Source organism: Lonchura striata, chromosome 9 (genome assembly GCF_046129695.1).
Source record: "Lonchura striata isolate bLonStr1 chromosome 9, bLonStr1.mat, whole genome shotgun sequence".
Lineage (NCBI taxonomy): Eukaryota > Metazoa > Chordata > Aves > Passeriformes > Estrildidae > Lonchura > Lonchura striata.
In genome coordinates this window covers 14,649,648-14,676,792 of record NC_134611.1, presented here as the reverse complement: position 1 = coordinate 14,676,792, position 27,145 = coordinate 14,649,648, and the positions used below count along the sequence as shown (strand labels likewise).

At 43.4% G+C, this 27,145-nt stretch overlaps 1 protein-coding gene across 15 annotated transcripts in view; it reads left to right on the top strand.

Annotated features, from left to right (window-relative positions):
- Nucleotides 1-27,145, top strand: part of PTPRF (protein tyrosine phosphatase receptor type F) — a 375,435-nt gene that overhangs the window by 255,182 nt on the left and 93,108 nt on the right. For 8 of the 15 annotated variants that reach the window (XM_077785383.1, XM_021528133.2, XM_077785389.1 and 5 more), the window contains exons 6-7: nt 13,837-14,025; nt 21,586-21,603. In XM_077785383.1, coding sequence (XP_077641509.1) covers nt 13,837-14,025; nt 21,586-21,603 — 207 coding nt within the window. The remainder of the gene's footprint in view (nt 1-13,836; nt 14,026-21,585; nt 21,604-27,145) is intronic. The other 7 variants (XM_021528150.2, XM_021528106.2, XM_021528141.2 and 4 more) reach the window with 1 other exon arrangement.

The window sequence follows — 27,145 nt, the reverse complement described above, 5'->3', positions numbered from 1 at the left end:
GTTGAGGAGATGTGGTGAAAATCCCAACAGCTGCCTGTCTGTCTGCTGGAGGGCCCTGTCTGCATTGTGAAGCTTCAAGAGCACTTAGGTCAGATTGCATGGGTTTGTGGTTTCCCTGCCATTTCTGTCTCCTAGAGAAATCTCTGAGATCTTCTCCAGATGCTGAGCCACGGGTCTGGTCACGAGGAACTGAGCGTTGTCTGGAGAAGACTGGGACTGTTGGTTTTCACTGATAGGATGAGGATCTGCTTTGTTTTCCCTCAGGCAGGTCATGGGTCTAAAAACCCCTGTCTGAAAGGAAAGATGGTATTTTCCCAAGGAGCCTGAGTATCCCGTGATCATCTCCACCATCAGAGGCTCCTTGAGTGGGATGTCTCCCCCTGGCATTTTGTATTGTTGTGGGCTCAGTAAAAATTAACAGCTGAGAGTCAGCCTATTCTACTTCCGTCTTTGGAAAGGGTGTCCTCTTGTCCCAGGCAAGCTTGAGGTTAGCACCCCATCAGCTCTGAAAATCCCATTATGTCTCTAGGGCTGCAGTAGAGTTTGCCCTGCAGAATTTCCTGTTGGTAGTCTCAAAAGGGACACAGGGGCTTGTTTACTTGGTGCATGAAGGATGCCTAAGGCAGGAGTGCCAGCACTTCTTTAGCTGAATTGTCCTGACACCTGTAGCCTATGCACTGTATAGGTGAGCTGGGAAAAAAAGGATTCACATTATTTTTATCTGCAAGGAGATACCTGCCTCTGACATCCTGTAGGAAAGACTTACAGCGGCCTCTGCTTACAGAAGGTTTTCTTTTCTGTTAGTGGTTGCAGTTGGGAAAGCCATGCCTCATCTCTTGCTTGTAATTACATCAGTAGAGTGTCTTGGGAGAAGGTTAAATAGTCTTTTGTATATCAAATAAAGCCAGTGAACTTCACTGAAATCATTTAATGAAAACAGTCCTGATTATCTGTATATACTGCTGCGTGGTATTTTAAAAGAAGATCTTAAAGGGAAACATGGAATTGTTTAAGGCCTCTAAAGACTATAGTGCAGAGGCTATGCAGCAAATGCCTTTATAATCTAGGATCTGAAGTAGGCTTTGAATCCAATTGTGTTTTTTGCTGTTGTAAAACATGAGAGATTTTGATACAGTAACTCAGATTTGATACAAAATTTTCTTATTACCTATTCTTCATGCACATCAGATTTTAGAGACTGAGCTAAAGGGCTCTGCACATCAAGGATGGAACTGACTCAAGGACAGAGCTATTAAGGTGTGTAATAATCAAGAGAGGAGAATTAATTGTCTTTAATTTGGCATAAATCCCAGGGACTATAACTTAGGTTATTAGGAATTCAGGGCCTATTTCCAATTAGTTATACCCAAGCATGCTCACACATCCAGCTTCGGGAGTCTAATCCAGGAGTGTGTTAGCACGGCGATGGTTGATGCACTAATAAAGGCCAGCACTGCCTGACCCCTGCGTGTGTGGTCACTGCCAGCCGGCGTTTGCTCGGCACTGAATCAAACTGTGCCCTTGCTTTATCATTTCTGACACCTCGCAGTGAGCAGCTCGGTGCGTGTCAGCTGCTTGGGCAGGCTGTGCAGACAAAATCACCTGGGCCATGCTGGAGCAGGTCAGAGAGGCAGCTGTGGCTTTTACATGCTTTTTTAGAGTTCAGGCTTCCTCCTAAGACATCTGCTCCAGCAAAACCCGGGTGTCTGCCCTTTAGGTGTATGACATGTAAATAGCGCAATTGTTATCTGTACCAGAAAATCTGGTCTAACCTGAGCTGGGTTAAAGAAAGATTGCAACACTTTCCTGAGTTGGCAGCAGCAGCAGCAGCACCTACTGCGACTGCATGGCTTCAAATGCAACACCTCCATGCTGGAAATGTGGGAAAGTGTGAGGGGCTGCTCAGCCATGGGCAGCCAGTCACCCCTGCAGCTACCTGCAGAGTGGGGCAGAGGTGCCACATCCTGTCCCCCAGCAGGGCTGGCTACTTTATACACACCAGGAAATGGAAAAAAAACACAGTAATATCACCCTTACTGTAAAGCTCTGTGTAAACATCTGGGAGTTTTAAGGAAATGTGGGCCTGGAGAATCCTTAGGTCTTGAAAGCCAGGCTGCTTCCATCAAAACACTGAAAAGGGGCTGGCAGGAGCAGTTATAGCCAATGTGTATGTGAGGGGCAGAAGGGAAAGATGGTTCAGAGCAAGGGAGACAAACCAATTCATGCACTCAATTCCCCCTGATCATTTTCTGAGACCTGCAACCCCATGGAGCTTTAGCCCATGTCTGTCAAATGCTGCCTGCCAATCAGTCAAAAATGAAACAATACTCAAATAGGGCAAGAGCACAGCATCCCCTTATAGCTGTTCTCAATTTTGTTTATCCTGACCCTTGACTTTATTGCATGAGTAGATCCTGAGAAGTCCACAGTGGCTATGTCCTCCTTAACCCCTTCTGTGATTTCCCAAATCAGAAAGAATAAGAATTAAGGAAACCTCAATAGCTACTGTGGAAAGTGCTTCTTCCAGCCACTAATGTATGGAACTAGTGCAGGGATCTTCCTAAAGAAAGCTGGAATGACAATGCAGTTGCAAAATGGCAAGTTGTCTTTAAGATTTTAAGGCCAACAATCCTTCAATTTTCCAGAGTGGAAAAACCTTTTTAAAGCTTCCCTTAATTTAATTTTCCAGCACAGTGAAGCTGAAGCTTCCCAAATCCAGGTATCTGTGTAGCCTTCTTGGTTTGTATTTTGCAGATGTAATATTTTGGGGGGAAAGGCAGGGACCATATTTAAAGAAGAGACAACCTCCCACCTGGCAAGTCAGAATTCCATGCCACCAAACTGTGCAGCCCTCCCTTCTCACTTGCCAGGGAAAAGCAGGGGAAACCCGCAATTTCTGTAGTAGTTGTTTGATAAAATGAACCCTTGACTACCAGCAAATATGTCTAAAGTTAGGGAATGCATTTTCCCTGAACAGGAAAGGAATTTCAGCTGATTTACTGCATTTGGTTATATTAAGATGAGTACCACAGGAGCCAAGAGGTGCTTTTTTTTTTTTTTGAAATCCACTTGGTCTTGATGTGATTTCACTGCCAGCTTTCCATTTATCTGTTGTGTGCTCTTTAATTCATGAAGGCCTGCACTGGAGACTTGTTTAAAACCTTGGCTGAAATTGTCAGCCACTCCTTTTATTGCACATCTTTCTGAAAAGATGGGTGTTGTGGCAAAGCAGTAAATAGGATATTGAGCCTCTGCAACACTTGCTATCTGTAAAAAGGAGAGTATATCCTGTGTTAGAGTTACTCTGAGTAATTACATCATCCCAGCATTAAAAACCATCACTGTCTGGCAACAGTGTCTTACTAGTGTTTGCATGTAGCCATTGGTTTACTGTGGGCATGCCTACATCCTTCTGTCTCTGAAAGACTGTTAGGGTAACCAGAGTCTCCAGCTAAAGTAATGTTGGAGACAGTGCAATTAATGGATTTTCTAGAGAACAATGGTTTAACATTAGACATAAAACATAATAAGAGGATACTTCTGTCTTTGGCGCTGGTCAAGGCTTGCTGTTTTCCCTTTTATAAAAAGTCAGTGTCCCACCAAGTAAATAAAGTTATTTACCCAGGATATTTTCTGTGATGGAGTATTTTGAAACTTGCATGGAAAGCAGTGATGGCATGTCACTGATCTGTTTGGTGTAGAGGTTAAATTAAAGCTCTTCTTACAGTTCTTGAGTGACTTCCATGCTAGCAGACCCTCTGTGCCAGAGCTGGCTGCAACACAAGTCCACTGAAACTTCACATTTATTGTTTCATTTGAAAGTAGGATTTCTCTGAAAAAAAGATACCAGAGAAACCTTCTCAGTGTCACAGACTTACCTTATGTCAATATGTGAATATTTCTTAGAGATTTTTAAAGGTTACTTTCTTTCTGAATACTGCAAAGAAATAATGCTTTGGACTATAAATTTAATTTGTGTTTTACTGTATCGGCCTTTACTGGTACTGGTTCTATGTGTTGTTTTTGCTATCTATTTTATATGATTTATGAGCATTTGCTCTAGAGTTTTCTACAAGTAAGGAAATGGCAGACAGAACCACATGCATGAGAATCTAATGATAAGGCAGGAGGGGATGGTGCTGGAGGAAGGGTGTAAAGGAAGAGGCAATATGGAGAGGTAGTAGAGCAGGCTGTTGAGCACCTGGGCTGATGCTTTTCAGCTTGTTGGCTGCTGAAGAGCCTTGCTTTTGCAAGAACTGTGTTCATCCTCCTTTCCCACACCCACACACCTTGGTTGCTGGCTTTGGGATTCAAAGTTTCAAGCGTCACAGAGCAACTCCATCCCACAGCTTGGAAATTTTGGAGGTTGATTCCAAAAAGTTCAGTTTTAGTCCTTGGTATCAGAGAACAAAAAGGTGTTTCAGGAGGACATTTTTTGGGAGCAGAGGGAATCCTTGTTTTCCTTTAAAGTTCTGGCTGGTTGTGAATGTCATAAGTAGAATATTTCTGTGCTTTCTCTAACAACTCTCTAGCTCCTCCTGAGCACAACCTTAAGTTTCCATTTCCAAGCTGGGCAGCTTTCCAGCCACTCTGCCCCCAGCCTGTAGCTTTGTGTGGTATTGCCTTGACCCAAGTGCAGGACCCAACACTAGGCCTTGTTGAACCTCATTATTATAAGTTAATTTTATTAATATAATAAGTTTATTGTAAGTTTTGGCCTCAGCCAGTCAGTCCAGCCCGTCCAGACCCCTCTGCAGAGCCCTCCTACCCTCCAGCAGATGGACACTTCCACCCAGCCTGGTGTGGTCTGCAAACTGACAGGATGCCCTCAATCTTTGTGCTATTTACTAACTTCCAGTTATCTGGTACCTCAAGGGGCTTTGGGGATGCTGGGGAGGGTGAAAGACAAGAGGGAGTCATTCTCTCCTTAAAAAGTTGGCAGTCATTGCTCATCCATGTTGTCTGAATACCTTCCTTTTTCAGTAGCTTAGATTCAAGGAAAAGCTGTACTTTTTCTTTCCCATGTTGGAACAATTGCTGGAAAATAAGACTTTTTCATTCAGCAGGACATTTTGTCAAAACACACAACTTGTTCACATCCTTAGGCAAGGTTTTTGCTTAAGACTTGCTGGCCAGTGATGCTCTGGCAGGCTGCAGTGTTCCCCAGAGCAGGAAAAGCCCTGGATTGACAATGATGCAACAGGCTGCAGGAACTAAGTCAATCAGATTTTAGCACGATCTAACCCTTTCAGTAGGAATTAAGTGACCAAAAATCTTGCATTCTGGCCTGTGAAGTGGAAATGAACAGATTTAGTATTCCAGCTGAGTGGCAACAGGAATGCTTCTCTTTAATCTGAAACTTGATGTTAGAAAGCGTGGGAGAGCTCTGCTGTCAGATTAACTCCATTCTCATGCCCTTTTCCCTGCTCTGAGCTGCAACCAAACATACATGGATCAAAAGTCAAATGCTCTATTAATTTAACCACACGTTGGATTTAATGGCATATGGTAATGCATTATTGATTGCACATCTTAAAACTGAAAATCTTTATGCTAATAACACCTCACATCAGGGCAGGTAGTATGAAAAATACAGTGGATTAATAAATTACTTCAACTACAAGTAAGAGCTTCTGCCATGCTTTTCCTTGTAAAGATTGAAGTTTTGGGTATGTTTTAGTGGGGTTATGTTTATATATTCTGTCACAAGGAAGCATGCAGTAGCAATAATTATGTTGTATTTCTCGGTATAAAATATTAGAATGCAACAATGGTTTGGAAACAGTTCTACAGGTAGTAATATTCAACAGCTGGTACCAACAAATGGCACAGTCCTGCCTGAAAGCACAGTGTGGTCGACTTTTACTGTTCCTTTACTATGGAGTCTTAATAGCTGGCTGCAAAACCCTTCTGAATTCATGCTTTTGAAGAACTTTTGTGAGTTTTTTCAGTGCTTACTTCCAGCTGATGAGGGTTTTTTCTGTAGTAGTTACTGAAAGAGCCTAGCCTTATTTATTAGCTGTTGGATATGACCCAGAAAACTCTATTTTTACCTACTTGAAATCATGCTGTAATTTTGAGGGAGGAAATAATTTTTTTTTTCTTGCCAAACAAGGATTTTAAAAGGGGTGCTTGCTCAGCCAGGGAGTCTTGCAGATATGTTCTATTTCTGTGCAAGCTCTTCCTTGTCCACATTTCTTGATGGAATTTTTGCTGTGCTGTACCCTGAACCCATAAATTACTCTCAGAGCTGTACAGTCTAAGCTCTTTTAGTACTTCACTAACATGGCCAGCTAATTTTGCTGGTCTTTCAGGAAAATGCTTGTTTCAATGTTTCTTCAGCTTTGAGTTGTTTGTGGGCACTGCTTTACACTTGTGGCAGAGTAGCAGGCTTGGAGCAGGAGGTCCAGGCTGTTCTTCACATCCTGAGGCTTTGTATCACACTTCTCAGTACTCTGTGAGGCTGTGTCATCAGCTCAGAGCAGCTCTGCCTTGTGGCACAGAGTTTGTTTGGCCTAAGCAGAGAAGCTTCTGCTATCATCTTTTTTCTGCTATCATCTTTCTTTTTAATTTTTTCGGATATGTTTTGTATCTCGGTCTTGGAAACATTCAAGTTTAGGACCAAGGCTGCAAGTGTGATTTTCATTATGAGGAAACCAGAATGAAAAGCCAGAAGAGATAGCTGGGTTCACAGAAGGATGTTGTGGTGGTAGGGATTTTGCAAATGCCACCTTTGACTGTTGCAATCTAATCTGATCAAGCTGTAAATAATTGTTTTCTTCCAGGATGGGTTGAGGTCTCCTAGTTGGCAGCAGACGCTGCAGCTGACACAATACAGGGCAGAACTTGTTATTACTTAGGAAGATCCCTAAACTAAGAACTGCAACAGTGGGTTGTGGGTGCTTACCTTTAATTTGGCCAGGTTTGTGACTTACCTCTGCTCTGAGTCAGCTTCAGCAGCTGTTAATAATCTTTGTGTTGCCTCTGCCAAGCACAAGGTGAACAAGTGCTGGTGAACATGGCAGATGTGGGGTGCTCAGCCCTGGGAGGGACAGATTGCTGCAGTGACTGTGTGTTACCTGAGCACTGTGCATGGAGAGAAGCAGCAGGGACTTGTCAGGAGCACAGCCTGATTCCTCACCAGAGCAAGCTGGGAGGTGATGCTTTGTCTTACTCTTGGGGGCACCTGCCTCTGCAAAGCCATCCTGCTCCCTCTGAGATAACCAGGTGCTTGGGATGGCCACCTCCACTACTGAGAAACTATTGTAGCTTGTAAATGGAGATAATTGCTGTCCAGACACGAGAGGACAATGTCAGCAGTGCCCTTCTGGCACTGGAAGGGTAACACTGTCTCCATCAGGCATTTTATGGACTCATAAGCTCTGGAACAAGCAGGTCCTGTGAGCTCCCACGCTGTGAGCCCCTGGAGCAGGAATCTGCTTGACAGTTTATCCTCTTCTGCCATGTCTAGTCTCGTATTTTCTTGAATTTTCCTTACAGTACTTTCTTTGTTTTGAACTGACTCAGATTCTTTCTTTTGTGAGCTGTTTTGCTGGTGCTGTGATCTTTGTAAGAGATAGCAAATACTTTGTTTACTGTAAGCTCTTGTGCAGTAATTCATGTGGTTATACCATGAAACAGAGAAGTCCTTCTGGAGCATGTTTCCACACCCACCCATTCATCTGTGCCCTTCTCCCCATTTTCAGTGCACGGCTTCAGCATGTCACGTTGGCATGATGTCATACAAAGCCAGCAGATTTGTCATTAAAAACCTTGTCATCAATAGATGACTGTTTGTATTTTCTGCCTGCCTGAAACTGTTTTATACTTAACTAACCCAGTAATTAAGACTGTGCTGCCTTTGAAACAGGTTGGTTTCATTGCCCCACCTTTTCCTTAGGCAATTGCAAGGCAGTGCCAGTGTTGAGGGGGGCATTCATTAGCCTGGATGAGACTTGGCTCCTGCAGCCAGCTCAAACAAATGCGCTCCGCCCGCCACTCCCCACATGGGCAGTAGCCCAACACTGGGCAGCCTTTGGAGACCATGAATTTGGATAATTTTTGTGGTGCACCTCTTTAGGGACTTGTGTAAGAAGGATGCAGAAAGAGAGCATTGCCTCCAAATGGCTGATAAAATGCTCTTTGTGCAGCTTCAGTTGAACCTGAACAGAGCAATGTCAGGGTTTTCTTATCATGTAAAGTGATGCCGTTCTTCTGGGCCGCTGGATTGCTCGACTGCTTTTGATTGTCTTGAGGTAATTGAATAGCTGTGCTGCATAACCTGTGCTGAAGGAATCAGGGCTGTTTATTCAGCAAACAGATGTCCTGCTTTGTGGTGTGCTTACAATGTTACTGGCTTGCGTCTTTCATTAGTAAATATTGCCAACTATCCAGGCTATCGTCCTTGCACTGATAATTTTGTGTCTGCAAATGCGTTCCTGTGTCGCAAAGAGAGATTTGGAAGGTTGCAAAATTTGCAAAGTAATTCCTTTGATCCATCAGGAAAGAGTCTGTCGGTAGACAAGGGCTATCCCTGCCACATCCTGTGCAACAAAGCATCAAACCACCACATCTGGGCAGGATCAGTTCAGCCCTGGTGACGTGAACTGGGTGTGATCCCAGCCTGCCTCACCAAATGGATAAGGAACATGTGAAATAGCTTTTGGTTTGTATATTCTGCTCCTGTGCAGTGCTGACCACAGTCAAACACATTTATCAGAGATCTCTCTGCCCTCAATCCATTTCCTGGCTTGTCCCTAGCACCACACAGTCATGAGTGGTTTCAGATAGCTGGCAGAACTGAAAACAAAGCAGCTTTGTGTTTTAATCATCCCTACCGAGACCCTAAAATTGATGTTGATCTGGAAGTTCCTCAGCTGATGCAGGCTGGCGGCAGCCAGGGGCCCAGATAAGCCATTTCCAGCCCTGTATGGGGACAGGGCCCAATATGTCACTTTAAAGGAGTTGAGAGCACCCCTTCCAGTGGGGCAGTGGTTTTGATAGATTGCAAGAGATTTACCCTCACAGCTGTAGCTGTAATGTATAGAAAAGCTACTTTTTCCTATTTTCAAATTATATTTGGTATCATTTTTTAACTCTCCCTCAGCAGTCTGAACAATTGGGCTCATGATAGTAAGCAAGCCTGGCTTTTACAGAAAGAAGAATGTGACAAATAACTCCCATAAACGTGTTTACAGTTTGCACTATCATTTCTAAAATACCATTTCCTACGTTGACACAGAGGAAATAAACAGTGGTAGGGGGAAGGTTTTACAGGTGCCAAGTCAGGATATGAGCCCCCAAAACACAACAGCTTGGCTGCAAGAGCAGTGAGTTCTGTACAGTGTTTGTGCTGGTAGCAGTTTGATATTCAGCTCCTCCAACTTTTCTGTCCTGTGAGAGATTACAAGTTTTCAGCAAAATCCTGGGGGTAATCCTGCAGGATTCAGCTGTCAACAGCTGTGCTCACCACAGACTCCTCTGCAGGCCATTTTTGCAAGCAGCTGTTATCTACACACCATTCCATGCTGGGGCTGATCCGTGCTTCTTGTAAGAAGTAAATTGCAATTGCCTCTATGTCCCTTATCATCACTTGATATTTCGAGTGATGCAGAAAATAAGGACACACCAAGGGGTATGTCTCTCTCAGCAGCATCCTCAGGAAAGGTAGTTTTCTGGGGAGCTGGGGAACAAGCCATGTAATTGTAGCTGCTCTAAAGGAGGTCTCTGCTCCAGTTTGGGGCTGTGGGAAACGTTTCTTACCTTAGCTTTTCCCGTAAAGATGAGAAATCTTTGGCACAAAAGAACTGCATGAGAGCAGGGGTTAGATTTCTGTCACCTCAGAAAGAAGATTAGTAAAGGGAGCTGTCAAGTGAGAGGAGATATCCTCTGCCCATGCTGTCATGCTAGATGCCAAAGGGACATTCCTGTCTCCTTGGTGACTACTGCTAGGAAGACCTTAGCTTGGTTGTGGATTTTCTAAGTTTCAGTTTGTAACTGCAAAACCCACACACTTGTTCTTTTCTCTCTTTTTGTTTCCCTCCTTTCCTTCTGCTTCTCTCCTCTTCCTGCTTTATTTCTGCTGCTGCTGCACTAGTCTATGGAGGCAGTTAGAGCTTGCAGTGCCCCCAAAAATCCTGTTATGCATAGATTTTGCTTCCTATAACCTAATGTCTACCTTCTGAAAGTACCTGAAACCCAGAAATAAAAACTGGTTTCGATGGTATGCATTTGAAAGCAGATTCATAGCCTGTTCTAATGTGCAGTGAAGGCACACTGGCTATCCTCAAATAAAACCAAGTGCTGACAACCTCATTTTCTCAAATAAGAGTGTCCTCGTATTGGCTGGGATAGGAGGTTGGCTATTACTGACAGGCTCCCTGTGCAGACAAGTTAGTGCAGCGAGCAAGGGCTGAAAGGAGCCGAGGCATGACTGAGCCTCATAATTATACCTAGATTAGACTTTTGCCTGAGGGCAAGGCACGGCAAGAACGGCTCTGAACTCCTATTGTGGTCTGTAGTGTTTGAACACAGACACATCCCTTGCTGTCCCAGTGAAGTCAGCAGCGCCAAGCCCGGCTGGAACCAAGCCCTGTTATCTCTTCAGGAGCGTCGCTGACGGGGCAGGCGTGGGCTTGTTCTGGGCTGTGCTCTGCGGTGTGACCAGCTCAGATTTTCTCCAAAGCTGCTCCTTTCCAGGAGGGTTTTGGGGGGCTGCCAGAGCCACACAGTGCAGGGGGAGACCTGGAGTGGTTGAGGCTCCCCATTTCATGATGGTACAGTTACATCTTGGACCACCTCTGGAGAAGGTGCTTGTCTTCCTCTTGAGCTATATCCCCAGATGTTCTGAACTTGTCCCCAGCACGTGTCCCTTGAAGCTACCATGGAACTAACAGCAGATGAACTCCAGCCTCTGGGTGTCTGAGGTATCATCAGAGACCAGCTGTCAGATTTTCCTAGGCATCTCATCACACAAAGATGTGACCTGGGACTACAGCCTCCTAGAATCACACTGCTGCTCTTAAACACCAGTGCTGCCTCTGTGTTTGATTGATGAGGGGTGAGGCAAGTCCTTGCTTGGTAGATGCAGGCATGCCAGCACTGCTTGCTGGAGTTCTTCCAGGCATGCACAGAAACTGGGCAGTACCAGTGCTAGCCCAGGAAATGTGCTGTGGTTCTGACTATGAAGGATGCACCATTTCTCTACTACTGTCATTTGCCACAATAGTTTTGGGGCTTGTATGCAGTTAAGAGGGGAAAAAAGACTGTGCACTGCATGAACCTTGCATGGCTGGCTGTGCTTATCTGCGTCCAGCACTGCGTGGGGTGTGGGTACTGAGGATCATCACCTGGTGGTAACCTGTGCCCTTTGTTCAGTTGATGAGTGCCCAGTGTTCTCACCTGGGCTCTGTAGTGACTTGGTCTTGCAGGGAGTGGATGGCGTGGGAGCAGCATTGTCTTTAACTTCAGAGTGTAGAAAAGGCTTGCACCAAGAGTTCTAGTACAGCAAAGGCAGCTTTGCTGCTGGGTGTTTGTGATCAGTGTCTTCATGTTGTACTCTGTGAAGTCAAGGGTAGATGGTGTCATTTCTACTGGTCTGTAGCTCATCACAAACTGCTAATTTTGATTGAACAGTCACTCCAGTGCAGCAGACTGGTCGTGTACCTGTGGATCAGACACTGTGAAGGACTCTCTGGTCTTTCTCTCCTGTCTGTGGTCAGGGATCATTGCAGACAGGAAAGAGACTTCATGTACAAAAGTTGTTTTGTTTCAGGTTTGCTTTTAGCTATGTGCTAAGCCTCTACACAGACTTCGGACAAAGTTAACTGGGTGATACTGAGCTCAGTGCATTCTTTGTAAAATCTTGTGCAAACCAGAAAAGATTGTCAGTGGTAATCGTGGTGATTAGATTAGATCACTTTAGGGTTTCAGCCTCTCCAGAGTAAACATCTGTTTTCAATACCCTAAATGGCAAGGTGCTGCACTATAGGCAAACTTGGCCTTAATCCAAGGGACTGTCATTATTTACTGCTTTTTCTATGTATCTTCCTTTGCTTTTAAGTCTGTACCATGTTGTATTTTTGTGTGTACCCTTCTTTTGTTTCTTTTCAGCCATGTAGGAGTATACATTGTGGTTGCTCAGTATTGAGTGCTTCTGTTGCTTGCTATTGAATGCTGGTGCTGGTGTCATTCCAGTTAAGCTCTATGTACCTTTTGTTGCTGAAAATCAATGGAGAGCAAATTTAAAAGGAACTAAATTTCATAGTACCTTCCATTTAAAAAAAATAATTCTGTTTATGTTTGCTCATGATGAGAGAGGTTCTCAGAAGGTCGATCTGGGAGACAAAATACAGTTTGTGCTTTTAATAAACATCAGGAACCTTTTTTCCTGTAGAAAACCTTCATAGTCACTCCTGTCTAAATTATATTCCCAGGCAATTTTTTTGTTTCTAGCAGATGTTGCCTTGTTCTACAGTCTTGATGTGCAGACAAGTCAAGGGTCTTGGGAATTCTCTTGAGATCATAGGTAGACATATGCAAGATTAGCTACCACAGGCCATGTTGGTGCTGCAGGTATGGCAGCAGAGGTAGAAGGAAGCGCCTGAGGTGACCTATTGCTAGTATCTTCCTGTGAGGAGTACAGATGTGCAGTGATAGTAGGAAAAGTCAGATTGCAGCAAGTTCAGACTCCTCTGGGACTTGGGAAGATGCTAAGGTCTTGTTTGTTTAAACACTGCAGTGGGCTCAGAGCATTGCAGAATCAGATTTGCCAGAGAAGTTTGCTTAAGGTTCCTTAAAACAGGGAAAAAAGAAGCATACTGAAAATAATTGAGTTTCTGGTGCTTTAAAAGCTTCTTAATGTTCTTCAAGTTCTTTTTTTTTCTGCAAAAGTATGTTCTTTTGATTGCAGTTCAGGCTTAGCAGAGTACAGTACATCTTGCCACAGAATGAATAAGTGAGCTCAGTTCTGCAGCTGCTATTGAATGATGATGTTGGAGCATGCCTTGGCTTATCAGTGAAGGCTGCCCAATGTATTCCACCAAGCCTACCTGACCGTGCTCTGCAGCAACAAACCCAATTAACTGTTTTTCTACCTACTGTATGAATGATTTCAGCAGTTAAGGGGATGCTTTTTATCACAGTATTGTAATAAGCCATGCCAGAGCATGCACTGGCCATTTCTTGCACACGTCTCCTGCTTTCTACAGCCCAGAAAATGCACCAGGAGCTTGCCACAGCACAGTCTGGCCAGGCAGTTCATGAGCAGAGTGTGGCTCATTAGCTTTACATTCATTAGTTTCTAAAAGCCTTTGGAATCAGATTTGGAGGCATGAGGAAAAAATTTACAGTCTATCCTACCAATGTGACAAAATGATGCTAGTCCAAAAAAAAAATAAAATAAAATGGGCCTCTCTGAACCTTTCTAAGGCATTTTATTGTTTAGTTGTTGTTTTTCAAGATGCCTCAAACTATTTGGTTTTGTGTTTGTCTGTTATCTTCAACTCAGTCCTCCCACAAAAAGTCAAATACCTGCTTTTACTGAATTATTAACAACAATGGATGGAGCTTATGTATCAATGAAAATTATGAACGTTTCCCAAGGCAATTGATTTAAGTGGAGTTAAATTTAGTGGAAGCTTCTATTGGTGTAATGAATGCTCATTATAGAGCCTAATGTGCTTTAAGGGCTTGATAACCTTCTCAGTAGGGAAGTCAGGCTGCTGTTTTCCAGCAGAGGCACAGATGCTGTCGGGTGGCACTGCTGTCGCTGCAACTGTATCCCATTGTCAGGCTGGAGTGTTTCTCTTTAACCTTGTGTGTTTTTTCCTCTTGCAGAAGACCATCTCCCAGCTGGCTTCCCAACCATTGACATGGGCCCGCAGCTGAAGGTGGTGGAAAAGGCCCGCACAGCCACGATGCTCTGTGCTGCCAGTGGTAACCCTGATCCCGAAATCTCCTGGTTCAAGGACTTCCTGCCCGTGGACACTGCCACCAGCAATGGGCGAATCAAGCAACTCCGCTCGGGTAAGGTAGCGAAGCAAGTAAGCCTTCCCAGCCTCCTCACTCTTCCTCCCTTTTCTCTTTACGTGCTGCTGTTATATTTTCCCTGAAATGCAATTCTAAACCCAAATGTCAATTTGCTCTGAGCTTGTTTCTTTTACAAGAAAAACATTTAAAAACAGTTTTTGGAGCTGATCCTCTCTGGCAGGATATTGTGGCTTGTTAAAATGTCTGTTAAAGTGGACGTGCCTTTTGGAACATCACCTGGATATCTTCTTTGGTAAACTGTCTTGATATTGCCCCAAATCCATGATAGACGTGCTCAGACATTTCATTACCAACTCAGTGGGTCTCAGGTATTTTTAATAGGAGCACAGTGCAAATCAGGATAATGAAATACTGGTTGAGATTTTACAATCAGTGGTCATATGCAACTTTACTCCTTATACAGACTCTGCAAGACAATGCTCTGCTTTCCGTTAGACTCATTGCCATCCTTACTATGTGACACCACAAACATAAAGAAAAATCCAAAAAGCAGCAATTCTGTGGATTTCAGAGGAAGGACACAGTTTTGAAATACCCCATTTCTTTTTGATTCTTTTGTTTGACAAGCCAAATACTAGCTTTTGAAAATACAGATGGTTATTTCTTGGGGGTGGCTAAGAATGCACTCATTTTAGCAAGGTGTTCTTGTTTTTCTACTGCATTTTTCAGTCTCCCAGGGCTGTGAGGCCCATTAGAGAATTAAAGAAAATAAAACATTGCTTTATTCACTGATGAAGTGGAGCTCCGCAGTGTGAATTAGAGTGGCTGTTTAACAAGACACAGCACAACTACACAGCCGCTTTAATCTGGGGGAAAAAGCCCTCAGTGCCCTACAAAGTACAGAAGGGACCAGAGCTGGAACAACTTTGATCTAGAGAGGTCTCATGCTTAAATATGAAGCAAACTGCCTTGCTTGGCCACGATTATCTCTGGGCATTCAAAAGTTATTTGTTACAAGTGCTGCTGCCAGGGAATCACCATCTTCTAACCAAGGTGAACATCTTGAAGCATTTGCCTATAGCAGGAGCCTTCTGCATACATTTGATGATGCTTGGATGATAAGTAGGTTTGTACTTGGAGGAGTGGGTAAGTGAGACATCACTCTCAGCAAAAATAGAACCCAGCCTGACACTCCTGATCCCACCTTGATGTACCAGTGAACGCTAATTATACTAATGCATTTATAGTTTATGAAATTTCCTAGTGACCTTTAGCTTATCTCCCCCACAGCATGGTTTAATCTTGATCTGTTTGTGCTGGAAGAAAATATCACACTTGTTAATTATTCTGAGAAGCTTTAGGAAGCAGCAATAGGAAAGTGCGCATGGATGTGTTTCACTTCGTAGCTGACTAAATCAGCATCAGAAATTACCATAAATGAGCAGCAAGGCAGCCTCTGATGCACTTGCTATATGTTCTCCAGCCTCCTTTTCACAGGCACTTGGCTGCCTCTCTACCAGCTGCTTCACAAGTTTGGTGAGATAGAAAGTTTAAAAACAAACTAGTAAAGCCTGTCACAGTGTCTAAGTTTTGATTCCTATTTGCTGTTCTTCAGCAACATCTCAATTGAATATTTCACCTGGGATTCAAACTCTAGAGCTGGCTGTTTGTGGAAGACACAGTAATTACCAAGGGAGGTGTCAAGGGAACCTTTTAGAAATCAATGAGCAACACACAACCTCAGACTCACAAAAGAAATTGATTAGCTCTCTAATGTAGTATTGGAGGTTTCTACAGTTCAGTGCAAGAGACCTCCAAATATGAGTTTGAAGTTTCGTATTCAGGGATCTGATGCTATGATGCCAAGATTCAGTGAGGCTCTGCTCAACCCTGGCATGAGTGGAGAGCATGAAGTTTGCAGCTTCTCATGGGCCAGAGATTCAACCCCTGTTTGCATTTGTTGTTTTTTCCTGTATTTGTAATGGATGTAAAATAGAGCCTGCACTTTGAAGTGCCTGAGTCCCACTTAGGTGACTGCAGTACCCTGTATGAGCAATGTGATGGTTTGGGCAGTTTCTCATTCATTCTGCAAGGTGTTAATTAAGCTCTCCAACACTACACCATAGTTGGGCAGAGTTGCTTTTCAAATAAAAGAGTATTTAAATAGATACCTCATTATATGGTAGAGTTTAATAGTTTGCAAAGTCTCTACTCCATTAAGATCATATCTTATAGTCAGGCTGGCATATCTGCATGAATGTCAGTTTATACTATCTCAGTCTTAATATACGCTCATTTAATTTTGTTTAATTAAAACCCAATAAAAACAAGACAGATGTAATATAGTTAAAATAGCTGCAGCACATTGTGAGCCCAATACTGTGTATATAGTGTCCAACCTTCAATGAGTGCATAATGTATTAATATCCAGATGTACAAAATATAGGTCACAAAGGTCAAAGCAGCTTTGGAGTCTGATGCAGAGAGGGAGTTGAGGGATGATTCTTTTTCTTCAGGCTCCTAGTATGGTATAAATAGTTAGAGGTAAAGAAGCAGCATGTTTGGGAAAGGTGCTCTCTTCTGACACTCACAGTTATGTGGTCTGGCAGTGCTCTGGGGACTTCAGGCAGGTCTTTGAACTTTCATGCAGTCAGATCATGTGCCCCAGGTGGCTCTGATCATCAATTTCTAGAGTTCTGCTCATTTTCTGTCATGGTACTAGAGTTTCTGGTTTAAAACCTCCAAGCCACGATCATAGGCTTTTTTAACCCCAGCAAATTGGTATCTTTGTCAGGAGCAAATGGACAGTTTATAAATCTGCCTTGTATCTTACTCTCCCTCTATCAGTAATTATATCTGTGTGTATATGCACTTTCCCTATTACACCTTCTAACAGCATAACTCTGTATTTGGAGGGGTTTTTAACTACTTCTTACCATTGCTTAGAATTTTCTTCCCAGGTAAAGCTTAGTTCTTGAGGAGTTTTGCAAGTAAATGTTAGGCTAACAGCTACAGAGATGAGAACACAAGTAAAGAGAGGATTTCATCTCTGTTTTCCTAGATCAAGGGAAAAGCAAGGTGTCTGACCCATGCTGGTTGTAGCAAATTCTCCCTTGTTCATACTTCCCACCTCTTTTGGGGAGGCTGCTGTTCTGCAAGTGCAGTGACTCAGGACAACTCCCTGTTCTCCCCCCTGGGTGTGTAGCTTCACTCACTGCCTCTCAGTCAGTGACACAGGATCTAAGGCCAGCTCTGGGCTGAGAAACCTCCTCAACATGCTAACACATTTAAAAATTTTTGGCTGAACTGATTTTAAAACTGTCCACGCACTGTAGTATTGCAAGTGATGACACACATGAGTTCTGGCAGGCAGAGTCAATGCTGCACCTCTAACCATGTTTTAAAATCAGTTAATGATGTGATGGAAGCTCTCTCAGTATAGATCAGATTGTGCTGATGCGTTACAGTTCTTTTGTACAGATTCTTGGATGAGAAGCTCCTGAGGACTTCAAAGAAACTCAGTTGGAATTCATACTCTCAAAGCTCTTGAATGTCTCCAGTGATTTTCATAGCTGAAGAATTGCTCTTCCACCTTGCTCTTCAGAAAATCAATGAACAAAATGTCAAATTAGAATAAATAGCTATTCTGAGTTAACACAAGTTAACATAAGTTTTTGCTGTCTAAGGAAACACCAGAAATTCAGAAAGCGTTATCTTTAATCTAATAGAGAACTTGGTATTACAAAAAGTACCATTCTCTTTTAATCACGTTCAATTAACTCAGTTACAGAACTATGCCCTAGATCCTAGTGCGACTTTTAGACAATTAACTGCAAGTAAGGTATTAGAGAGGACTCTGCAGGTGATTTCAGTCAATCTCTGGAAAAATGAAGGTGTCTCTAACACAAAAGCAATGGGAGCTGGCTCACCATAGCACCTTGCTGCATTTGGGCTCTCAGAGTTAGCAGTAAGCATTTTCATTTAGGCTTGATCCTATCAGTAGAAACACTACTTACTTGGAAGCAAAAGGAGTACCCAACATGCACAGAGCTAACATGCAGAAAGAGGTGGTGCCTCTTTGTCCCAGTGAAGTGGCCATGATGTCCATATCCTGCTTCACTGGTAATACCCAGCAGTCAGTATCCAGCAGATGTTCAGCTCTTAGCAAGGAGCAGCATTGTGTCCAGACACCAGACAGGCATTGACTTGGGACAAGATGTAAGGACAACCTAAAAGAATGTAGATTGGGTGATTTTATCCAAAAGGATCAGGGAAGCCACACAAGGATGGATGCTCTCTCAGAAAGGACTGACTGGAAAAGGGTTGAAGCAATATAGTGGCCAACAACAGCCAGTTGACATCTGAAATTCTGCCTCCTGGAAGAACCTAACTGCACACCTGGGTCTTGCTGTGTGAGGTGCACAGAGCAGTTGTGGAATACCTTCAGACTCCCAGTGGCATTTGGTGGCGAACAGTCTTTCACTTTTGAAAAGAGTTTCCCCATAACCTATGCTAGAAAGTAGCCAAAAGCACTGTCAGAGTTCTCTGGGATTCAGTGTTGCACTGCTCAGTTGGAGTAGTAGTGTAGTTCTGCAGTAGTGTAGTACTGTAGTAGTGCTCAGTTGCAGCTAGCACAAGCCTTGGCTTCTCTTCTGATGTTGCTTTGGAGTGGTTTTTTTTTGGTGGTTTAGGTTCCTACAAGGAAGTGGTATGTCAGTAAGCCTGTGGTGAGTTTGTCAGCAGAGTGAAGTCTCTTCTTCAACAGAACTTCTCCTCACCGGGAAATACTGACACGAAAAACCCCAAGGGGATTTCCAGTGTATCATCCTATGTTTTTCCTTGCTTTGGGTATCTGACTGGATGCTTCCAGTACACAGAGAATTTCAGGGTCAGCACTCCTTCCTGACTGAGGTGAACGTATGGAGTGTTACTCAGTGTCTGCTATCATGAAGAGGAAGTAAACTCTCCTTATGAGTGTTTCACACCTTTCAAACAGAAGGAATTGGGTTTGAAGTTTGATCTTGAGGTGCCCTTTGCATAAAGCAGCCTGATAATCACAGGGCACAAGGTGGCCTCAGTAACCATTTGAGTGATGGCACCTCCATCACTTGATGGACTCTCTTATGTTGGAACACTGTGGCCTGTGTGCTGTGATTTGTCCCTTTGAGGGACACCCTTAAGGGACAACAGCCAGAGATGATGAATCATAAGATGCAAAGAAAAAAGGGAAACTTCCATTTGTTCCTTCTGGATGAGGAAATTTGGGGTCCAACTGAAAAGCCTTGTGTACACTCTGTAAATTATGTCCTCTGAGTGAAAAGTGAATGTCTTAACTTTGCAAAGGTGACAGAGACATGGAACAAACACTGCAGTAAATACAGCAAGCCTCTGTGGTGCCCCCACAAGGGTTGGATTGCATTCAGAAGCCAGGAGAATTGGGATTTAACTCATGAAAAAAATTAGTTGGCCACATTTAACATTTTAAGGAATCTGCTTCAAGTATGCAGTTGCTTCTAGAGCTCTGTATGGACAATTGCATAATAGAGAAAGGGTTGAGCCTCTGCAGAGAGTAGATAAAAAGATTTTCTGCAAATCTTTTAAGTTCTAGGACAGAGCAACAAACCCTATTTCAGCCAGATGAGAGATAAGGAAGTCATGTTTTCAGTCCCTTGGGCTTGTACTCAGAGTCATTGCACCATTCCCATAGGAAGTGACACATGGTGCTGATGCTTTTCTTAACTCTGAAAATTGGAAGGGATGGGGTGGGGAACACACAATGCACGAGAGCAGGAACACCCTAGACCAAATAGGGCAAAACTATCACTTGGCAAACTTTCCAAACAGGCAGAAAGAAATAACCCTGTTTTCCATGGCTGTGCTATTGCATGCAAATATCTCTGGGTATAATTGTTCTGTTAAGGGTAGCAATAGTTACTAAGATACATAAGTAGCAAATTATTATTCCAAGAGAGAGATTACCCACAACTTCAGTCTCTGCAAGATTTTTCCTGATGCTTCACTCATCTCTGGATAGAAGGCATCAGAGAATATAACAAGACATAAAGTTAAAATGGGATAATGTCATCTTGGCAGAGGAAAATGCTAAAATGAGTAGTTTGAATTGCACTCCTTCTTCAAAAAAGGGACTCTGCCTAAAGGAATGGTAGTTAGGAAAGAAAAAGTATAAATATTGTAATTACTTTTTAAGAGGCAAGTTAAATGTGCTTAAAATATGCCTTCTTTGTATTTACAGAAATTCTTTTCTGTCTTTCTTTCCCATTGGGTGATCATTGTTGTGGATAATGGAATGAGCTGTAAATCTGAGATACACGACACTCTTGTATGCATTCTGGTATTTATTAATCAATACACTGAACATGATTTGACACACTGTGTCCTGTTTAACCCTATTTTTCTGTCTGTTTAAACTCCTCAGTTTTCTTTGGTAAGTGCTTGGTATTCAGATCCTACAAATCTGCATAAAACCAACACATACCATGTACTGCCTACAGATTAAATTTGCATGAATCTCTCCCTTATACTAACAGCCTTCATATGTGCAAATTAAGACCAAGGGGACAAAAGTGGGGATTAGAAGGGTTCCCTGCCAATTTGCCCAGCTGGAGCTTCTCCATCATGCTTCAGTATTGATTGTACACTGAAATGAAGACACTGACCAGTGGAGCCTCCACTTGCTAAATACTTTGACCTCATAAAATGAACCTTTAAAGATTGTTGCAACAGGATTATTTAACCTTGTTCCCAGAGAAGCCCTCCTTATAAGATACTCTTCATTACAGCATGTAAAATTATCTCCAGTGCCTTATAAAGAGGGTAGGGATTCCTTTCTTCTGCTAACATCCAAATTAGACAGGAACAACAGAGGTCTGGCTAGCGTGCCATTGTTACATTACCAGAAACCACTTCATTTCAAAATATTTCTGTATGTAAAGTTAATTCTGCATGACACCAATTTCTTTGCCAGAGGGAACCTGATGCAAGGGTTATACAAATGTGGAGAATGACTCAAAACTGATTTATTACACTTTCTTCTTAGTTTAATGTCTTTCAGCAAGCAGATTTTGTCCCACTGGTCATTCTAACCTCAAAGCCAAATTGCACTAAGTGCCCGCAACCATGCGCTTTCCACCCCTCCTGCCCAGCACACTCACAGTTCACACAGCCCCAGGACACACCCTCTTTGTTCCCTGTGAGGAATGAAGGGGCACTGCACCATCTCCCCAAAGTGTCCTCCATCTCAACTGCTTGAACAGTGGTGTGGGTGAATGCAAGTGGTGAGGCCAGCCAGCAGTGCCACCTTGGCAGCTTAGTTTGGCCCCTTTTCATGAGGGTGGGGTTTTAATGGCAAGATGCAGGGCTGGATGCTGCACTCCTGAAAGAAATAAGCTTTACTAACCTCCTGAGAGTGTCACTCTGACTTTTATTGCACATCAGTTTCTTTTTGTTTATTCCTGTCGCGCTAATACAAATTCTAGCTTTAAAAAAACTTTCTGCTTTTTAGTTATAATTTTCTTCCTTTCCTCTTTGTACTAATGCTTCTCTCTAATCTTATTTGCATTCAAATTACCTCACCAGGTGGTACACCGATCAGAGGTAAGAATGCTGAAATGTGCCTCCAGTTGTCACGTCACTCCATCTCCTGTCTGCCTTGTCCCTTCTCCTCTGGTGTTTCTCATCTCCAGCTTTTACTCTCAGCCCTAACTCTGCCAGTGCTCTCGCTCATCTGCACTCTCCCACTAGTGTGTTTATTTCAGTTGAGTTTTAGCGTGATTTCTTGTAGACTCATCCATTGCAATTTTGCACTGTTGAAAGGGGGTTATTCAATGGAAAGTTTGCAAAAGTCTGGGAAATGCCCCCAGGCCTCCACCCCAGGAGAGTTGACATCTCTTGCAGCTCCTGAAAATCTCTGTACTTCCCACACAGTTGTGACCTTCTGAGGTCTTGTGTCTCAGGAGTTTTAGATGGATTGCTTTGGTGTAAGTGTATGGAGGTAACATTTTCACAAGAGAATAGTCAAATTCATCTGTGCTGCTGCTGGTGGTCATGAAACTCTAAATGGAAGGAGAAAAATTCTTGAAAGGCTGAGCAAATGTGACTCTGGGGTAAGAGGCACCTTTGTGTTCCTCATGTTTCTCTTTCAATTGCACTCACCCTCTAATGTGATGGCATAGTGGAGAACCACTGACCCAGAACCCCCTATTTCTGAGCTGGACATTCTGATGTTGTTTCGCATCATTAAAGTTTGTTTTAAGTAGATAAATCAGAAGTGTTTCTGGCTGTTTAAGCCCTCATTAATTAAACCCAGCCCTGGTTTGACAGCCCAGCCAAGTCTGGTGCATAGTCCCTGTAGTAGTTTTCACAGCTTGTGTGCACCAGTAATGACTTTCCAATTGGGGTGTTGTTTTTTCCAGCCTAAACACTCAAAGCTGTCTCTTTAGATTAACTTTAGCATGTTAATCAGCGTTATGTGCTAAGACCCTTTTGAATTCTCTTGTGATTTTGGTTACCCCTCTTGATTGACTTCTGGATTTCTTGACAGAATGACTACTACTTATAAATCAACACACCATAGTTTGTTCAGTTTTTCCCCTTTTCCCTTTTCCTCGTCTTTTTCCCTGTATCACTGCTGGAAGTTAATAATCTTAGTCTTGGAACTGGTTCTGTTGCTGGGGGTTAATGTTTTCAGCTACTGTTAAGTGATTTTAGAGTAAATGTGAATTGGTGTTTGATACGTATTTGCATTAAGTTGCCTTTGTAGCAGATCTGGGTCAGGGAAGTAGACTGCAAACCTTATTTTTGTATGAATGGGCTTACGTATCTGTCATTCCTCCCTTTGGAACACTGGAGATTGACAGCTGTGATGTTACAAACTCCTTAAAACTATTTCTTCATCTCCTATTTCTACTGCAAATGCTAAAATGAAGTGACAGATGGAATGCTAACTTGCCATCCGCTCTGAGCTCCTGGCCGAGCACGCTGAGTGTGCAGCCATCCCAGGGCCTCCCCGCTCGCTTTGCTGCATGCCCGTCCCAGCTGATGACATTAGTGACTCAGCACCAGAACCACATGGATGCTCCATACGTCCTGCTTGGGAGCCGATGGCATCTCTGTGAAAAGAACCATCCATCTCATAAAACATAAGTTTCCCGCACCCCCACCCCCTTTCCACCCCCGTTTGAGTCCTGATGAGGTATTTTAAGAGTGTTCTTGACATTATTTAAAATATATGTGTCCTGTTTGAATGTCAAATATGACATTTCTGTGAGAGCAAACAGAAGCCACGTGCTGCTCTCTGGCTTCTCCTAGAGGATTTCTGTCAACCTGATGCCTTTTATTTAAAATGGAGGTCATTGAATTTCTAAAGATAATGACAGATTAGATGAAAGTGCTTTTATGATGGTGAGGTTGTGTCCATGTAGAAGTGACTGTTCTGCCATGTTCTATACCCAGCTGCACTCTTGTTCCTCATTAAGGTAAGTTTGATGCTTTGGAATCCATTAATTTGGTCCAAAAGGAAGGGTGAACTAATTACACTAAATGAACCCTTTTGGTAATAATGTTTGGGGGGAAGGGGTGGTTTTTGTTTGATTTCATTGCTGCTGTGACTGTGTCACTAGGAGTTGTGTGTCTGGAGTTCTTGGAGTTCCTGGGGACATTTCTGTCAGAGCAGCGGCAAGCCCACCTGGAGGGAACAGCATATGGTTATATAGAGGATGACCTGAGATATTCTACCATGCACCCCTCCAAACAGGAAGAGATTTTTACCTCTAAACAAACTATTTTGACCTTACCCACACATATTTGGTCTTTCTGTCCAAGACATTTCTGGGTTTCCTTAAATGGGAGGAACTACCCATCCATAATTCAGAATTTCCATTTGTAGCTTCACTCTTTACCCCTCTGGAACTGCCTCAGCTAGTAATTTAATCTTGAAATCACTGTTTGTTCATCGGAAAGACACAGAGCTGGCAAATGCCTGTCAGATTAGGCAAGAGCTGGCTTCTTAAGGTGACCCACAGATAATATCAGCATATCCATGTTTAAGCAAGTTCTGCCCCATTTATATTTTGAAAGTAGAAAGTAAGATGTTAATTTCCAGCATTTCTCTGCAATTTAACTCGCTCACCCTTTGTGAAACCTGGCTGCATTTTCCTGCTCTGGCCTGTAAGAGAGAGTAGACTGCAGTTATGTTTCTAGTGGGTGCTGGGCTGAGCAGGCGCTAGATTGGAAACACATGAGGAGGTAAAGAAATATCATCATCTCAGGCATTATCCCTTTCCAGTCAGATTTATTTGTTACTTTCTGTCACCACAGGAAATATCAGAGGTTCCTGTACATAAGAGTATTTCTTCCTTGCAGACGTCAGCATAGCAGAGGTCTGTCTGAATTAACTTTAGATCAGCTCACTTGGGTGTCAGAAGCTGTCTGGGAAGCCAGGTAAACACCCACACCGACTTCTGTATAGCTGTAGCTAAACCTTTTCCAGTCCCAAGTGAACTGGTTTAAATATAGCTCCATTATTTCAACGCTATCCTGCGAGCTGGAGTGTAAAGCTATCCAAAGAGATTAGAGGAAACTAAAAGAATTTTGCTGTCTCTTTTTGAATATGTGTTTGTACATTTGGTTGTACTTTGTGTATTATAGGATTTTCTTCCTGTTTCTTGAGCTTTTCCAGTCACCAAAAAAAAGCAAAAGAAAAACAATTTCAAAACGAGATCTGCTTGCAGGAGAAGTGTCAGGGGGAGGCTGGGTGGGGTAGTGCCTGGAAATGCTTGTAATGCCAGTTTTCTTACTGTCACATTCAGATTGACTCATGTCCCTTTAGAAGCACACAGAGGTGTTACTGTGCTTTTGACAGTGCTGTAGTTTTGCTTCTGAGGCAGAGTCCCCCGAGATTCCCTGTACCTGCTAGTGAGAGATCAGAGCATCCTGAAACTCTGCTGTCTAAGAGGAGGCCTCATGCTGCCGAGAATGTTGGGTCTCCTTTCCTCCCTCTCTGCCTGAGTCCAGCTCCTGGCAGCAGTCAGGTACTATCAGCAGCTGCCTCTGGTGCTCAGAAGAGCGATTTCTCAGCAGTGCTGCCATCCAGAAGAGGCCCCTTGTATGCCAATCCTTGTCCTCACAGGCATAATAACCATAATGAACACTAACAATGAAAATACATTTGTAGTTACCTTGTTTTGCATATTTGGCAGTGCCAATAGCTTGTGGAGGGTAGGTACAATTCTCTAGAACAGCTGGGAGATGCTGCTGTTATAAATTATCAAAAATAGTGAATATGGGAAATACTTATTTTCATTTTTAGCGACTCTCACATGGTTTGGTGTTTTTTCATAGCTCCCACAGCTATCTCGGGCAGCAGCCAGGATGTCAGAGCCCAGCTCTCCCATTGTCAGGGCTTCATATTGTTTCTTTGTCCACCATATTCACATTTATGAGTCCTTATTTGGTCCGGGATTGTCTCTGACCCTACTGCATAGCTCTCTGGATTTTATTAGAGAAATTCTCCTTCTCTAGGAGGAAATTTTTAGCAAAAGGGATTGAGACCCACACCTGAGTTTCCCTTGTTGAAGAGGGAACTGGCTGAAGAGGGTGCTAGGAATACTGCTGGAGGAGAAGTCAGGTAGTATTTTTGTGAAAGAAGCTGATGGGAAGCAGGAGGAAAGAAAAGGAGGGAGGATTTTAGGGATAGTCATGTGCTCTAGTGTTTAGGTGGGCTAAATTTGCCTCTTTGCTGAGAGGAAGGGCCTTGGTCAGGTAGCTGGCTTCATTGCATCTGCAATGCAAGTCCTTTCCTTAGATGAGTGCTGTGTCTGCAGCCTGGTTTCTCTGACTCTTGAGTACTTAGAGGAACATTTAATTCCATGTCTGATTTTATAACCACCGCAAAAAGTCAGTCCCCTGGTTGTGAGCCCAAAGGACCGAGGCTGTGAATGCCCTGGTGGAGAAAAAGAGCTGTTCCAACTGCTGGGGATGGAGCTGCGACCTGAATTGACACAGAAAAGCATAGTCCCAGGAGCTGTGGTGTTTGGCTCCTTCCAGTGCTCTCTGGCAGAAGAGAGCACAAGCTCCCAATGAGCTATGGAGCAGGATTTCAGAGAGATCAATTTGTATGGCAGCTCAGAGCCTTTCACATTTGGGTTGTCACCTAGAGAAGAGAGTGACAAGACCTCCATGGCACAACAGTATGGAGCACTGCCAAAAATCCTCTCTTATCAGGATCTGCCTTCCCCATGCTTTCCCTGTGCAGGGCACTTTATAAATGCTTCTTTTAACCACTGTCACTGCAACTAATGATTCTGCCTGAGCACAAGTATATTTGAATAGATAAGTATCTTGGAAAGCTGCTAACGGGGCTGTTGTCTATGCCCAAGTTAAAGAGCAAAAGAAAAGCTAGGAGAGGAAAGGGAGAGGCTGGCAAGGAGATACCAGTACAGAGGAAAGAGGAATAAGGAATGTAAAGTAAGGAATGCTTGTCAGTCAGCAGGGCTGACTCCTGCCCTCAGCCCTAGAAAACTCTGCCTTGTTACCCTTCTCCCTGGCACAGGAGAGCTGACAGAGTTTTTTCTCAGGAGTTGTCAGCTCTCTGATAAGCTGAGATGTCTTATCAGGAGCAGGTCTGAGGCACAAGCAAGACTGACGTGACATGGCAGTGTGGTGAGGAATTGTTCCCCTCTTCCTCTGGAGCCCTGCCAAGTGGTGCTCAGCAGGGACAGATTTCACTCTGATGTTCACGTGCTGCTGCAGAGCCCCCCCAGGCTCCCAGACAAGCCAAACAAGGAGAGTTCACTGCTCTTCTGTGTTTTTGTGTCCATGTCCTGGTGGTTGATGGTCCTCATGCATCCACTGAAGCCCTGCTGTCTGACTGCACATCAGGATTCGGCCAGACAAATGGGAGCAATTGGCACAGGAGCACTGGGGGAGTCCATGTGGGAAGTCTGCAGTAACATCCTGTGTGAACGAGGCCTCACTGAACAACTTATGCAACATAAATCCCAAAGTAATGAATAAAAGTAAATCAGCCTTTCTAGCCCTGGTTTGCAGAGGCGCAGAAGATTATGAGATGTTGACAGGACTAGGAATAGAAATCAGATCCTTTGCACTTGTCAAGGCAAAGAATTCACTGCGCTTTTGA